The sequence below is a fragment of the Cyanistes caeruleus genome, chromosome 9 (genome assembly GCF_971803275.1).
Source record: "Cyanistes caeruleus chromosome 9, bCyaCae1.hap1.1, whole genome shotgun sequence".
In the NCBI taxonomy this organism is placed as follows: domain Eukaryota; kingdom Metazoa; phylum Chordata; class Aves; order Passeriformes; family Paridae; genus Cyanistes; species Cyanistes caeruleus.
Window position 1 is genome coordinate 508,735 of NC_141709.1, and position 15,626 is coordinate 524,360.

The 15,626-nt window shown below is 53.5% G+C and overlaps 1 protein-coding gene across 19 annotated transcripts; it reads left to right on the top strand.

The window, feature by feature from the left end:
• Positions 1-286: 286 nt before the first annotated feature.
• RGS4 (regulator of G protein signaling 4) lies at positions 287-15,127 on the top strand. Of its 19 annotated transcripts, XM_023931854.2 has the most exons (11): positions 1,677-2,163; positions 3,154-3,284; positions 5,961-6,066; positions 6,235-6,344; positions 6,475-6,604; positions 6,702-6,943; positions 7,461-7,697; positions 10,467-10,571; positions 11,557-11,618; positions 12,306-12,472; positions 13,326-15,127. In XM_023931854.2, exons 8-11 carry the CDS (start codon positions 10,477-10,479, stop codon positions 13,575-13,577), a joined length of 576 nt encoding a protein of 191 aa, XP_023787622.1. In that variant the 5' UTR covers positions 1,677-2,163; positions 3,154-3,284; positions 5,961-6,066; positions 6,235-6,344; positions 6,475-6,604; positions 6,702-6,943; positions 7,461-7,697; positions 10,467-10,476; the 3' UTR covers positions 13,578-15,127. The 19 variants fall into 19 exon arrangements, with proteins under 19 accessions (XP_086757619.1, XP_086757617.1, XP_086757618.1 ...); XM_086901499.1 differs by lacking the exons at positions 1,677-2,163; positions 6,702-6,943 and adding an exon at positions 808-1,021; XM_086901503.1 differs by lacking the exon at positions 6,702-6,943 and having other exon boundaries at positions 1,538-2,029.
• Positions 15,128-15,626: the final 499 nt, after the last annotated feature.

The window sequence follows — 15,626 nt, forward strand, 5'->3', positions numbered from 1 at the left end:
ATTTTTGCTGCACTGGATGTTTGCCACTTGCAATTTCATTCGTCTGAGTCACCTCCAAGACAGAGGTCAAGAAACTCCAGGCAAGGATCAATTGCTGTCAGCGTTTTCTCTTCTCCCTGTTTGTGAGGTTTAAACTAGCTGCACATCAGGGCCGGCTGATCCTTTGGATAAGTGGCACCTTTTAGAATTGTCCCTCAGGCTGGGGCCACATGAAGACCTTTCACTGCTTCTCAAGCCAGCCCGGCCGTGCATGCAGCCCGCTGGCATCACGGGGTGCCTTTGAGAAGGCTCTGTCTCTCTGCTGCAGCTGCTTGTCCTTGCTTTTGTGTTCCCTGAGCCTGAAATCGGGGTTCTTGCCACTCCATTCACAGGCTTGTCGGATGTCACCTTTTCAATAGCAGGCGTCCCTTGGGACAGATGTCACCTTTTCAATAGCAGGCGTCCCTTGGGACAGGCACTGACAGATGCTTGCTGCCTCCAGCTGCCTTTTGTGAGCCGGCTTAGAGACCTCCCCAATTAAACTGTGACCCGAGCAGGAGAGCTTCCCCGGGACACAGAGCCATGGCCTCACTCACAGAATGTCCCCTGGGCTCTGCACAGGTCAATAAAGCTCCAGCTTTTGCCCCCTGGCACGGACCTTGTGCTACAGCACCTCTGCTCCTGCCAAGCTGCCACTGCAAAGATGGAAGGGAGCGAGAAGGGTCTGTTTAAGACAGCAGATCCCACTACATCTGCAGCGATGAAAGGTTTTGTTTTGTGCCTTGTAAGTTCTCATCCTGCAGTGCGTGTCTGGGCAGAAGACAGCTCACTCACATTGAAGGGCTGGGTTTTTAAAGCTGGAGAACAGGAGCTGCTGCACAGTTGGGTTGCTAGGGTGCAGGAGGCACGAGGAGTGGTTTTGTTGCACACCGTACATAAAGACATCTTCATTTCTGACGCATCAACTCTCTTCCTGCCTCCCTTTATGCCTCCTCCTCCTCCTCCATTCCTTGGGGTGAAGCAGAGGGCCCAGGAGGGAGCGGTGAGTGCTGGCTGAGAGCAGGCGGGGACTGATGGGCCCCACAGGCCCCGCCATGGCCCAGCACAGCTCAGGCTCAAAGGGGCTTTCCCAGAGAAATCAGGCACTGCACACAGCTCCTGCAGAGCAGGAACACACCCAGAAACGGGGATTTAAATAAACAGCAGCTCAGTGTCCATCGCACAGACAGCGAGTGTCTCCCTGCCTGGGGCAACACAGCCCTGGGAATGACCCACACGGCCTTGTAGCAGCTAAGGGCAGCTGGCTTGCACTAAGATTCTTGTTGGAATAACCCAAAGAGCTCTCAGGACAAACAGTGGTTCTTTCCCATTCATTTTAAAATAAAACCATACTGGAAATAAGCCACACTTTCTGATTTTCCCCACAGCTTTTCCCTGGAGCAGCTGGACGGCCGGGACTGGGGCACTTTTCAGTGTGTTAAGGACGGGCTGGATGGCCAGGCCCAGGGATGGTGGTGACTGGAGTTATGTGGTCAGTGGAGCTCCCAGGGGTCACTGCTGGGGCCAGTCTTGTTTAACATCTTTATCAATGATGTGCAAGAGGCGATTGAGTGCACCCTCAGCCACAGCAGGCTGGGTGGGAGTGCTGGAGGGCAGGAAGGCTCTGCAGAGGGATCAGGACAGGCTCCATGAGCCGAGGCCAGCTGAATGAGGCTCAGCAAGGCCAGGTGCTGGGTCCTGTGAAACGCTCCAGGCTGGGGCAGAGTGGCTGCGAAGCAGAAAAAGCAGTCTTTTTTCTGCCCAGCAGAAAAAGACCTGGAGGTGCTGGTCAGGAGTGGGTGAACGTGAGCCAGCTGTGCCCAGGCAGGCAAGAGGGCCAAGGGCATCCTGGTCTGGATCAAGAACGGTGTGGCAGCAGCACCAGGGAAGGGATTGTTCCCCCTGCACTGGGCACTGCTGAGGCCACACCTCAAGTGCTGCTTCCAGTTCTGGGAAGAACTTTCTCACTACAAGAAAGGCGCTGGAGCAGGTCCAGAGAAGGACAGTGAAGGTGCTGAAGGCTCTGGAGAGCACAAGTCCTGTGAGGAGCAGCTGAGGGAGCTGTGGGTGTTCAGCCTGGAGAAAAGGAGGCTCAGGGGTGACCTTATCACTCGCTACCACTGCCTGACAGGAGGCTGTAATAGGGTAGGGGCTGGTCTGTTCTCCCAGGCAGCCAGTGCCAGGGTGAGAGGAAATGGCCTCAAGCTCCACCAGGGAAGGTTCAGTCTGGACACCAGGGAGAATTTCTTCACTGAAAGGGTGGTTAAAGATCAAAGCAAGCTACCCAGGGAAGTGGTGAAGTCACCATCACTGGAGGTAGCACTCAGTGCTATGGTTTAGTTGGGATGGAGGTGCTTGGTGAAAGGCTGACCTCAGAGGTCTTTTCCAACTTTAATGATTTTTCATGATTAAAGTGGTGCCCCAGGGAGGGGTGAGCTGTCCAGCCACAGAGCTGTTCACCTGCTGATGAGTGCAGGAGCACTATTAGCATGGACAGTAGCAGGCACATTGGAAAAGGTGGTGACGTCATTGATACCAGCTGACATGATCTAATGGAAAAAGAGACCTTTTCTAATGAGCTTAATAGTTTTTTCATGAGGAAGTTATGGTGGTGAGATAGATTTATAAGTGAATATGATATGCTATCAATATTTGGTTTAAAGTGTCATAAAATCCATATTAAATGCATTAAAAGTGTCTAAATGAGGCATTTCAAAGTGGTTTTTGTATTGAGAAAGCATCAGTGAACAACCATATGTTGACTGGTTTGTGGTGCAGTGTTATTCAAACTGTCTTAGTGATTAGCAGGAAATGTTTAAAGGGCTGTTAATCAAAATGGATGAGGAGACAGAGATTCGGGAAATTGGACAGTAAGTTACTCAATAGATTTTCCTGTGGCCTGATGGCCATGGAAAAAGAACAATAGCCAGACAAAACAAAACAAAACAAAACAAAACAAAACAACCCCAACCAACCAATCAAATGAAAAAAAAACCCCACCAAAAAAAAATCACACCAAAAAACAACACTTACTTCATTGGCAAATCCAATCCAGGAGAGGAAAAGAACTCATTTGGGCTGAACAAGATTCTTCCTTTGACACAAGCTGAAATATTTTTTTCTGGGTTGTAACAGGACAAGTAGGCAGCTCAAAACCTTGGGGTTGAAGCAAAGAAAAAGACGCCTCCCACCTCTCACTCAGAATGAAGAGGAAATTCCAAGCCTTTAGAAATGACACAAGGCCTGAGCTGTAGGTGCACATACAGGTAGGACACAAGTGAGAGCTTGGGGGAGTTGTCTGGATTGCAGATTTGCTTGTATGAACTGTGTGAAGTGGAGCTAAGGGAGGTTCCAGACGAACGTGCTAACGTGTACAGAGCATCATTTCAGAGGAGAGCAGGCTCACCAAGAAACTCTGACAGCAAACTAAAGCTGCTTTGCCTTCAGGAGCTCCGTCTTGCCATGTGCATGCAGGGCAGGAAGGGGACTGGGCCAGCCTGGAGGCACATCCACGCGCTCCAGAGGTTCCTGTGTGAGCAGCAAAGTTCCCATACTGCAGCAGGGTGACCCATCCCTCCTGCCCGGCTGATCCGGGAGGAGATGGCCTCTCCTCGGGCCACCTCTGGGGACTGGCCACCAGAGCCAGGCAGTCACACAGCCATTGCAGAGCCATGGGAAAGGACAATTCCCTCAGAGCCTGCTGTGGGACAGTGCTTCTGGCTGGGGGGCCCTGTGGGGCCGAGTGTGGCCTCTCCGTGTGTCTCTTAGGGAGGTCAGGCCGCACTCAGTGCCCTGGGACAGGAAATGTTGCTGCTGCAGTGTCAGGCACGGACACAGCTGAGCTCATCCATCCCAGCTCAGACCACAGTGGTGCTTCCAGGGCTCTCTGCTCCCAGCTCTCTCACTGAATTCACTCAAGCCACACGCCTGCGTGGGTAAGATGCAGCCCTCGGTGCTGGAAGGGAATCTTACCTGCTACCGGGTGTCCTGGAGAAAATACCAGCGGTGGGTGCTTGCACTGGAAGGGTTTTTGTGCAAAGAGTGCTTGGGGATATGGAGGAAGCACATTGAGAAGTTCAGCAGTCCAGGTCCCCTGCCCACAGCACTGGGGACGCTCGCCTGGGCAGGAATGTCACCAAAGTGGCTGCATGTGGAGCCTGGGGGCTTGGGGACCAGTGCCAGCCCGGCTGGTGGCAGCTGTGTGGGAGCTGAGTGGATGTGGATGGCCATGGCAGAGGCGTGCAGTGCTCTGCTGTGCACCTTCCCTCGCCCCTGCCCAAGGTGCCCGTGGCTCTGTGGCAGTGATGATGGCTCCCAGCCCCTGCAAGGCAGTCCAGGGGAGGCAGTGTGGCCCTGGCCCAGCAGCACATCCTCGCAGCCCTCCTGGTTCCCAGTGACACACAGCAGCGGCATCTTCCCGGCCCACGGCAGCTGCTCTGGGACGGGAAGGGAAGGCACTGGGCCGGGAGGGCAGCAGCCTGTGGCAATGGCCACGGGAGCACAGCGCTCCTCATGCTCCCTGCCTCCTCCCACGGGCTGCCCTGGCTGCGGTGGAGCCCAGGGAAGCATCCCACGCACTCGTGTGACGCTCTTCCCTGGCAGGGAAAGCTCCCGTTCAGAGCCTCGTCTCCAGCTGCTCGGGATGAGCAGGGATGAGGGGGGCTGAGGGATGCCACGGTGGGTACCACAGGCCTTTACAATCGTGCTGGCTCCAGAGAGCCCCTGGGTGTCTCAGGAGAGCCCCTGGGTGCCTCTGGACAGCCCCTGGGTACCTCTGGAGAGCCCCTGGATTCCTCTGGAGAGCCCCTGGTGCCTCCAAAGCACCGCACACCCCAGGGATGGCCCAGCCCCATCCCAGCCCTGCATCCCAGCCCCATCCCAACCCTGCATCCCAGCCCATCCCAGCCCTGCATCCCAGCCCCATCCCAGCCCTGCATCCCAGCCCCATCCCAACCCTGCATCCCAGCCCATCCCAGCCCTGCATCCCAGCCCTGCATCCCAGCCCCATCCCAACCCTGCATCCCAGCCCCATCCCAGCCCATCCCAGCCCCATCCCAGCCCTGCATCCCAGCCCTGCATCCCAGCCCCATCCCAGCCCTGCATTCCAGCCCCATCCCAGCCCTGCATCCCAGCCCATCCCAGCCCTGCATCCCAGCCCCATCCCAGCCCTGCATCCCAGCCCCATCCCAGCCCTGCATCCCAGCCCCATCCCAGCCCTGCATCCCAGCCTATCCCAGCCCTGCATCCCAGCCCCATCCCAACCCTGCATCCCAGCCCCATCCCAACCCTGCATCCCAGCCCATCCCAGCCCTGCATCCCAGCCCATCCTCAGCTCTGAGTTCTCCACCAGCAGGTGAAGCAAGCCAGGGATGACGTGCCAGGCGTAAAACATGTCATGAGCTGCCGCTTCGCTAGCTGGCAGGGAGGAGGAGGAGGAGGAGGAGGAGGAGAAGAATTTGATGTTGAGCACAGCACAGCCTGTACCCTGGGAGAAGAGGCCTGCCTGTGATGGTGGGAGATGGAAGGGGATACTTTAGATTGGAGACCAGCTGGAGCAGCTGAGAGGATATTAAACTGCAGGAGCTGGGAAACACAGCTTAGAGGAGAAACTGCACAAACCCAAACTCCTCATGGGGGCCAGGCTGAGCCACTCAGTGTTAATGAACTGGAAAAAGGGAAATTTCAACTGCAGCACTTCTAGGAGTCTCCATGCCTGGGCCAGGGGGGATGGTCTTAGTTGCAAAGCCCTTTAGGCTGGCTGTTGTGATTGCAGTGCCAGAAATTCTGATTACAGCCTGCTCACAGAGAAGTTGGGAAATGCAGAAGGTGACCTGATGTTGTCAACACCAGCATCTGAGTGTTGTTACAGCCATGCAGTAAATGTGCTTGCAATCCACAGAGAAGTGTGTCATTCCTAAATCCGGCTCTACAACATTTTGCAGACAAACTGCAGAGTTTTGTGTTCTGCACAGAAGTTCCTTGCTCCAGCAAGCAGCCTTTGGGACCTGCCTGAGCCAGAGCTCTAACCATGCCAGAGAGAAGGGCAAGGTTAGAGTTTGCAAACACCTTGATTTGTGTCAGCCAGATGAGCTCTTGAATTCTTTAAATGTCACTGCACATGTTTGATAGTCAAATTAAATTAATTAGATATTTAGTAAATAATTAGTTACTGTTTTTTCTGTTTGCCATATTCTGCCCTTCGACTTCTCCCCGAAGAGAAGACACCAGAGAGCTCAGGAACCAACTCTGCCAGTGCTCAGCTGCTGCCTGCAGATCCACCCAAGTGCTGTCAGCTCACCAGCTAAAGGAGGAGGACATTCACTCAGGTGAGGTTTTACACTGCCCTGAGCTGGAGCTGATTTCCAGGACTCGCAGGCACATTGCCTCAGGTTTGGCAGCAGGACAGTCACGCTCCTACAAAAGCCCATTCCAGTTAATTAGAGCGTTGCCTTTCAGCACAATTAATGATCTGAGAGGATGCAGCATGCTGAGGGAGGTAAACTCTCCTGGCCTTTGGACTCTGTGCTGCTGGCTGGAGGCTTTAGGGACACAGGAGGGAAAGGCCCATCCTGCAGGTTCTGCAGAGGTGAGCAAAGCACTGGGAGGTTTCTGGGAGAGGGATGCAGCAGTGGGTGGTGTGAGCAGGCAGCCTGCTGCTAATCAGAGGCTCCTTTATCTCTCAGCAGGAGCAGGACTGGAGATGCAGCAGCCCATATGCACGGCCGTCTGCCCAAAGCCTTCCCCTCTTTGATGAGGATGGTACAGGCTGTGCTGAGCTGCAACTCGATAAATATCAGCCAAGTCTCTCTGTCCCTAGAGGGGCAAGTGCCTTCTGCACCATCCAAGGGCTGAGGAGAGGGAGCTGAAATCGCTCCCTTCTCCTTGGAGGTAGAGCAGAGCCAGGGCAGGGCAGACACCCCCGCAGGTGACTCGTGGCTTCATTCTTCAGCACCAAGTACCCTCAGAACTGCTTCAAAGACTTCTCTGGGCAGGCACAATTAAGCCTTTTATTTTAATTAACCATCTTTCCTTGGGGATACCAGAGTCCCAAGGTCTGGCTTTTCATTTTGCAAATACAAATGGAGAAGGTGTTGCATACCTTCTCCATTTGATACCCATACCTAAGGCAGATGTGCTGCCAACATCCTAAATTCCTTTTTTTTTTCCACTCATGTACGTGAGCTGTCCTCAGATCTCTGTGCTGAGACATGCACATTTTAATTCCAATAGCGCTTAGCACCCCCCACCACCCCGAGCTTTTTTTGCAGCCTCACCAAAAATATATATTCACATGACTCTAGAATAAAACTGGAAAGTCTCATCTGCCTGGGTAGTTCCCTGGTGAATTTACATTCTTCTTTCCTTAAGAGCTCTATTTTCTTCATTTGTTGGGATTACAGTAACCTTTTCTGTTTAACATTTTTGTCCCTTTTTTGATCCAGGTTACTTTAAATAGCAGAGGAAAGGAAATTAACAGAGGAACCGGCAAAGCTCATCTCGCTTCTCAGAATTGATTCTCTGACCTTTTTTCCTGTCTGTGCTCCCCCCCATCCCACCCCCCGAAAATCTGCTTTTCATCTGCATCGTTCCAACCTCCTGCAACAGAGGAAGTCCCCGGAGCTTTTTGAGCCCTTTTAAAAGAATCCACCTCTGCAGGCAGACACCGAGCTTCGTTTCTGGTAAGGTTTTCAATCTCTCACCCCTTTGTCTGTGTTTTATACGTCAGCCTGCTCCTGCTGGGTGGGCAGGAAGGGGCCGGGTGCTGCTGCTGAGTCCTGACTGGGTCACCCAGCGCTGCTGGGCTGTCGGGCTCGCCTATAAAACACAGCGCGGTCCCGCAGCCGCCGCAGCCTCTCCTCCTCCTCCTCCTCCTTGTTTTTCCTGGAATACTCATCCGACCTCGGCAGCAAGATGTGCAAGGGACTCGCTGCGCTGCCAGCCACTTGCTTAAAAAGGTACTGTTTATTTCTGAGCATCTGCTGATGGTCTCGCTAGCCCGGAGACACGCTGATGCTTTGGGAGGACAGATCTGGCTCTGATTATTTTGCGAGATTAGAGATAAATGATTGCTGAGAGGCTTTTGCGTTTCGGGTTTTTTTCAGCTAGAAGCAGAATTGCGGAAAGCTGTGGGAGCTCTAAAGCCTTTCTTCCCATCATCCCCATCATCCAAACCGGCGGCTTTTAGCCTTGCGATGTTTTGATATTCCTGTCAGCTGCTTCTGCTGCAGTCTTCGCACCCCTCTTCTCCCTTGACTCCTCTCTGCTAAATTTTCTTGATTCTTTTAATGGGGAAGCAGGGCAGACAGGATGAAAATTAGGGATTATGGCCTGAAATGCGTTTCAGAGGCAGAAATGCAGCCTGGCAGGAGCAGGGACCCGTGTGCCAGCAGGCAGGGATGTGGGGCACGCTGGGTCTGGATGCGGCACCAGCCGGGCTGGGATCGGCCTGAGCTCCCTGGGTGATGCTGAGGGGCCAGGCTGGGCTGTAGCCCAGGGCACAGTGGGTGATGCTGTGGGGCCAGGCTGGGCTGTAGCCCAGGGCACAGTGGGGCTGTAGCCCAGGGCACAGTGGGTGATGCTGTGGGGCCAGGCTGGGCTGTAGCCCAGGGCACAGTGGGGCTGTAGCCCAGGGCACAGTGGGGCTGTTTGGGGCTCATCACACATCGTGTGGTGCCAATCAGGACTGTGGCCCTGCAGGACCTGGCTGCACCCCGGCGTGTGGGATCAGCAGAGCAGAGCCTGCACAGCCCCAAACGTGCCCTCGGCAGCACAGCCTGCCCCACAGCCCAGCACGAGGGGTCTCTAGGCTGGCATGAGCCCTCCTGGAGGGCTGGCACTCCCTTTCAGGTGCTCTGGGGCCTGGAGATGCCCAGGAGGGAGGCACAGAGCTCCCTTCTCATCCAGCCCACCCCAGCTCGTGCGGGTCTTGGAGAGGCAGCGCTGCCTTTCTGCCCACTGGTGCCATCAGCAGCTCTCCTGAGGCTGCTGCCCACAGCTGTGCAGTGAGTTGGGAAAATGTGAGCAGAGACTCAGATGGCTCCCATCTGGAGGATAAAGCTTCCTGCTCATGGTTGGATTTGAAAACAGGTGCTGAAAATACAAGGAAAAAGTGTTGACACTTCCAGTTGGCAGGAACATTTGATGAGGATAAAAAGAAATTTGAAAAAATGCAAGGAAGAATAGTTCATGTCTTTTAAACACCTCTGTGCAGGATTCCCAGCGAAATCCCTCTCTCCCAGAAAGCTGTGGGACTGGCTGCAAGCAGCAGTGTCTTGTTCCCTCCTGCTGCCACCCTTCTGCAGACCTGAGCACTCTCCTTCTCCTGGGCAAGGAGCATGACAGCGCCAGGCAGCCCAAGCCTGGCAGCCCAGAGCCCCTCCATGTGTGCCTGGGCAGAGCCTGGGTGGTGGTGCTGGTCACAGGCACCCTGCTCTGAAGCAGCTGTGAGCTCCCTTTGCTCTCCTGAGCGCTGGAGCTGTTAAGGGAACATTTCTGAGGCAAGCAGTGACATCAGGTATGGCCAGCACGCCTGGCAGGGTGCTGGAGCAGAGAGCAGAGCTGGGAGGCTGAGCAGCTACTGGAGCCCTGTGCCACAGCCTCTTGCTCTTTTCCAGGCTGGGGAGAGGAATTTCCTGCTTTACACTACAGCTGTACCCTGGGGCAGGCCAGGGCTTGTGCCCCTGAGCAAGCAGGAGTGGTTTGCCCACCCCTCAAACTGGAAGGAAACCAAGAGAGGTGCCAAAACCACGATCAGCTGAATATCTAGGAGCTGCTGAGAGGAAATTATTGTCCTGAGCGTGCTGGAAGATGGAACAGAATTAGGGATGAATCTTCAGAGGAGCTTGCCATGGAGCAAGGGAGCAGCTTGCAGCCAGCGTGGGCTGGTTGTGGTGAAGCTCTTGGCTCATCCCCTGATCTCACCCCACAGTCTTGCTCCAAGGCTTTGACTTCCTCCCTTTCCTGTGTGTCATGGGCTTGCTGGGGTGGTCTGCCATGGCCCTGCAGTTCCTGTGGCTGGCTGGGGAGGAGGGGAGGTGGCAGGGGCTGCAGAAAGGATTAGTAAGGGTGGACGAAGCACACGCTGGCAGCTGGGCAGACCAGCTCCAGGAGAGATGACACACACAGCGTGCTGGTGCTTTTCCATCACAATATTTTTACTGTAAACAGTCGGAAAACAGCAGCTTCTCCCCCTTTGCCACCTGCTCCCAGGCTGATGACCTCCTCAGCAAGAAGCTGTTGAACACGAGAAATGACTTCTTTGGCGTTGTTGCATCTGTCCAGAAATAAAAATGTGCATTATGCGATGAGTGGAAAATCAGCCCTGGGGTCCCTGTCAGTGACCTGCATCTGTGTCACTGAGTGATGCTGGAGGAGCCTGTGCAGTGAGGAGGCTGCAGAGGGAGTGCAAAGCATCGTCTTCATCTCCTCCTTGGTTTTTTTGCTTTCAGTGCCAAAGACATGAAGCACCGTCTGGGCTTCTTGCTGCAGAAGTCAGATTCCTGTGACTACAGCTCTTCCCAGGGCAAGAAGGAGAAGGTATCTGCAAGCCAGAGGTAAGAGCAGGTGCTGTCACCTATCTGGCTATCTAATCCCAGACTGGCTGCAGCATGTTGTTTACTCCTCCAGTAGTGTTTGTGCTGCTGCTTCCCAGTCCTTCCTGAGCACCTGTGCTTGGATGTAGTGTGGGAACAGCCCTGAGGTGTTGATAGTCCTGTCAGCTGACCATCCACACCCAAGGACTTCAATTTCCATGAAGAATGCTGAGCTAGAGGTCCCTTCCTGCCACCACTCCCGTGATTCCATAGGAATGAGCACAGGGGAGGGTGTGTACAGTGTCCTGTGCCAGGGAATGATCCATTCCAGACCCAGTGCAACCAGACACATTGCAGGATCAGCATCCCTGCCTCTTTGAGATGGATTTGTGCAGTGGTCCACACAGCTGCACAGAGGTGTAGGCACACAAAACAGCCTGCAGCCTGTCAGGGCATCTCTGCTCTCCCCGAGCTGCAAGGAGAGTTCTCTCTCCAAAGAGGACTCCAAAGGGCAAGCTTTGCTCCTGGAACGGATGAGCCCTAGGGTGTTCCAGGATGAGGGAGGGGATGAATGCAGGAAGTGCTCCCTGTGTGTTTCTAGTTCCCACATTGCTCTCTTGCACATAGCTACTGTTCCCCTGACAGGTTAAAGTAAGAGTTATTGGAGTAAGAGTTATTGGAGTAAGAGTTATTCCAGCTCTGTGCTCCAGCAAGAGATGCAGCCAGGCAAAAAATAAATATGAATTCCACGGCAATTTTTCCAGGAAGATTCATTTCTAGCCCATGGCTGGTGATGAGGATTGCAACCCAAAATTCCCATGAGTTAGATCTGAGATCCCTGGAGGTATCTGTTAAAAAAGCTGGTATTTCATTCTCAGTCTCTTGTGTATGCTCTTAAAAGAATCAGGGAAAAAGATTTTCTAGTGGTGCTGAGAAGCAAACAAAATTTGTCCTTTCTGCACTCCCTTTTACTCAGCCCTGTGTTTCTCCCTTTGTCTCCTCCCAGGCTTAGCCAAGAGGAAGTCAGAAAATGGGCAGACTCTTTGGAAAACTTGATCCATCATGACAGTAAGTGAAGAGGGCCCTTTGGCTGCCTGCAGAGCATGTGTGCTGTGAGCAGCCCTGGGAGGGGACATGGGACATTATCTTCTGGCTCTTAGGGGCACACAGGAGCTCCTCTGGCCACACAGACCTCGGGGAGGGGTGGAGATCCCTTGCTCAGGCCCAAGGGCCAGTCCCAATGTGTTGTGAATGTGGTTTTGGCCTGCTGAGTTGTCTCTTTTGTGAAGGCAACTGGTTCAGCCCTTGTGCAAGAGGGACCTACAGTTAGTGGTGGGTTAAACAAGAACCAAAAACTGAAGATATTATTTGCAGCTGAGCCCATGGGAGACTTTGTCTTCCCATCAGCTGTGGGCTAAACTGATGTCCTTGAGGTTTCCTTCGCATTGTTCCCATGGTCTGAGACTCTGTGGATCGTGCTGGCTGTCTCCTCGAGGCCTCCTGGGAGCACACGAGCTGCCTGTGTTCCCCTGGCAGGGATGGGGAGCAGGCAGCTGGGCCCCACGTGTGACATCCCCATGTGTGACATCCCCACGTGTGACATCCCCACGGGGCCTGTGGGAATCCCAGGCTGGCTGGCACGGACCAGCTGTCCCCACTGGCAGCTCCTTCTGTGGGAAGGAGAGCCCACAGTCCCTGGGGTTTGCTGGAGCTCAGGGACCAGCACTGACCTGCTTCCCTTTGGACAATCCGTAGGAGGGCTGGCTGCTTTCCGTGCTTTCCTCAAATCCGAGTACAGTGAGGAAAACATCGAGTTCTGGGTCAGCTGTGAGGAGTACAAGAAAACCAAGTCACCAGCCAAGCTCAGCCCCAAGGCCAGGAAGATCTATGATGAGTTCATCTCGGTGCAGGCCACGAAAGAGGTATGTGCACTGAGCATTCCTTGGGCAGAGGCACCACCCTGAATTCTGAAGCAGCAGCACAGGCAAGCAGAGGTCAGTGGATTCACAAGAGATGAAGGTTCTGCTTCTCTGCCAGTTAGCAAGGACGTGGTGGGTTTTTTATTGATTTTATATTAAGCTTGGATAGAGAGAAGGTGTGTTTAGTTACAGCCACGTGGCCATCCCATGTGCACACTCAAATGGGAGAGGTCTGTGATCCCAATGTTTCAGCTGCTCCCACGCAGTTTGAGTTTCCTGGCTGGCTCCATCCAGAGGGATGAGTGTCAGTCTCCCCTGACAGCTCTTCTGGTAGCAGGGATGCATTGGTTTCCAGCTTATGCTGGGTACAGATAGCAGATAACAGATAGCAGATAACAGATAGCAGATTACAGATAACAGATAACAGATAACAGATAACAGATAACAGATAGCAGATAACAGATAGCAGATTACAGATAACAGATTACAGATAACAGATTACAGATAACAGATTACAGATAACAGAGTACAGATTACAGATTACAGATAACAGATAACAGATAGCAGATAACAGCAGATAACAGATAGCAGATAGCAGATAGCAGATAACAGATAACAAGTAACAGATTACAGATTACAGATTACAGATTACAGATTACATATTACAGATTACAGATAGCAGATTACAGATAGCAGATAACAGATTACAGATAACAGATTACAGATTCTGGGCTGTCAAACAGCCATTTCAGACAACTGCTTGCCGAGCACACATGGTACAGAGACACTTGGATCTTCCCCTTCCTATTTGACCTTCTGGGACAGGTTCTACTGACACTGTCCCTTTGGTCCCCAGGTGAACTTGGATTCGTGCACACGGGAGAAGACGAGCCACAACATGCTGGAGCCGACACTGTCCTGCTTTGATGAGGCTCAGAGGAAAATATTCACCCTCATGGAGAAAGATTCTTACCGCCGCTTCCTCAAGTCCCCTTACTACCTGGACTTGGTCAGCCCGCCTGGCTCTGGATGTGGGCCCGAAAACTGCAAAAGAAACCACACTCACAGCTTAGACTGCAACTCCAACATCATCTCCCAGTGCGCCTGAGCCTGCAGCGAGGCAGGGCCGGGCTCTTGCAGAATGTATGGCAGCAAAAGCATTCATTGGCATGAAGCAACAGAGCTGTCTCCAGTAGCTGTCTAATGTCCCCGTTGTACCCATGTCATGCAACAGCCAGCATTTGTAACCCAATCCAGGCTCAGTGTGTGTAGCAAACCCTCCTCTGAGGTCGGTGTAGGGGCGCTGGGGTCTGTGTCTGGCAGGAGCTGGGGGCAGTCGCTGTGTGAGCCCTGTGAGCCCGGGAGGCTGCTGGGGAGCCGTGCCAGCCCTGGCACTGCCCACAGAGGGACCAGAGCGGCCGGGTCACGGCTCCTCCTGCGCTCTGGGTGGCTCCCAGACAGGTGTGGGCACAGAGGGAGCCGAGGGAAGCGCTGGGGACTGTGATCTCCCCTTTCCAATCTGCAGAGGGTTAGGTGAAAAGGGCTCGCTGTTCAAAGCTCCCAGGTGTCCAGGCTGCCAGGAGTGTTTGCTCAGAGCTCAGGCTGTGCTGCACTGCAGCACCAGGCACAGGAAGAGCTCCTGCTCTTTCTTGAAGGGAGACCAGAACTTTTTGGGACAGCCTCCCTCGGTTGTCACAGCCACAGTGGCAGGGAAGCTCAGCCTCCCTCGGTCACCACGGGAAGCTCTTGCTCCCTCTGTAGCACCACGTTCATGCTGGCCAAGGACCTTTCCTAGGGCTGTGCAGAGCTGTCACTTTTGGGGAGGCTCATTATTTCCTAAGCTGTTAATTGTGACCTTCACACTCCCAGGTTAAATCCTCCAGCAGAGCAGAGCAGAACAGAAATGTGTTCCTTCTCTGGCAGACAGCTGTGTGTTCCTGAGACTCCAGGGGTGCCATTTGGATTCAGCTTTGCCTCTCCTGGCTTGTGAGGAGCAGTTTGTGAGGGAATAGGACTACAATATCTGAGGAGGAAAGGCCCTGCTTGGGAGTACTTGAAAATGTTGGAGTTTTTGAAGGTGTTATTTATGTATTTCAGCAGTAGCATGGCTCACTTTTCCTGAGGATGGTAGGAGGAAAGTGTCTGTCCCATGACTGCTCTGGGGCTTTGCCAGAAGGCAGCTGATGTTTTAATTGCAGTGGTGAGACACGGCCTTTGCTGTGGCTTTGGCACTGCAGGGGCAGCAGGGGAGGCAGCACCAGGTGTCTCTGTCCCCCAGCCTTGGTCTCTCCTTCACCAGGTATCGCTGCTCTGGCCACTGTGCATCCTGCGCTCTGCATCCCAGCCCAGACAACAGCTCTCACACCGGGGTTTTGGCATGGCAGGAGGAGGCTGTGGCTCTCCAGGCCCATCGAGAAACTTCTATTTTAACATGTGCTTGATTTTGTATTTATGCAGTGTACTAACACCTATCACCATGCATGTTCAGCTAAGAGATGGAGAGGCTTGCTAAAGCTCTGAACATGGCCAAGCATGTGGCTATGTTTTATTTTCCCCTGGTACTGGGAACTCTTGGTAACTATTGCAAAACCTGTATGGATATTTAAATAATGATGAATGCAGTCTAAATAAAAATGTTTGCGTTAGTTCCTTCTAAAATGCCATTGTGTGAGCAAAAGAAAATGCTTGGAGATCCAGTTCACTGGACAAGGTTGCTCTGAAAAGTTATGTGAAAGTTATGTTACAAGTGGCCTCACTAAGAGATTGTTTTAAGTCACAGAAAGATGAAACAGCTGATGAAACAACACTTACATCACATCCTTCAGACACCTTCAGCACCACGAGCCCGGGGGACAGGGGCTTTTTATGGGTGTGACCTTGGCTGACCATCCGCTCAGCATGGGGAATAGCCACTCTCACCGAGGGCCTGGGGTGAGTCTGAGGCTCCCCTTGGCAGCTTTGGAGCAGGGAAGCCCACTCAGGGTGCCCTTCCCTGATGCAGGTGCTTTGCAACCCTGAGCAGACAGAACAAATTTTATCTGGAAGCTGAGCTTGTCCCTGGGCTGTGCCCTGTGAGTGCAGAGAGCAGGGCTGGCCCTTGCTCAGCCCCTGGGGCAGCCCAGCTGCTGCTGCTGGAGCAGGAGCTGACCCTGGGAGC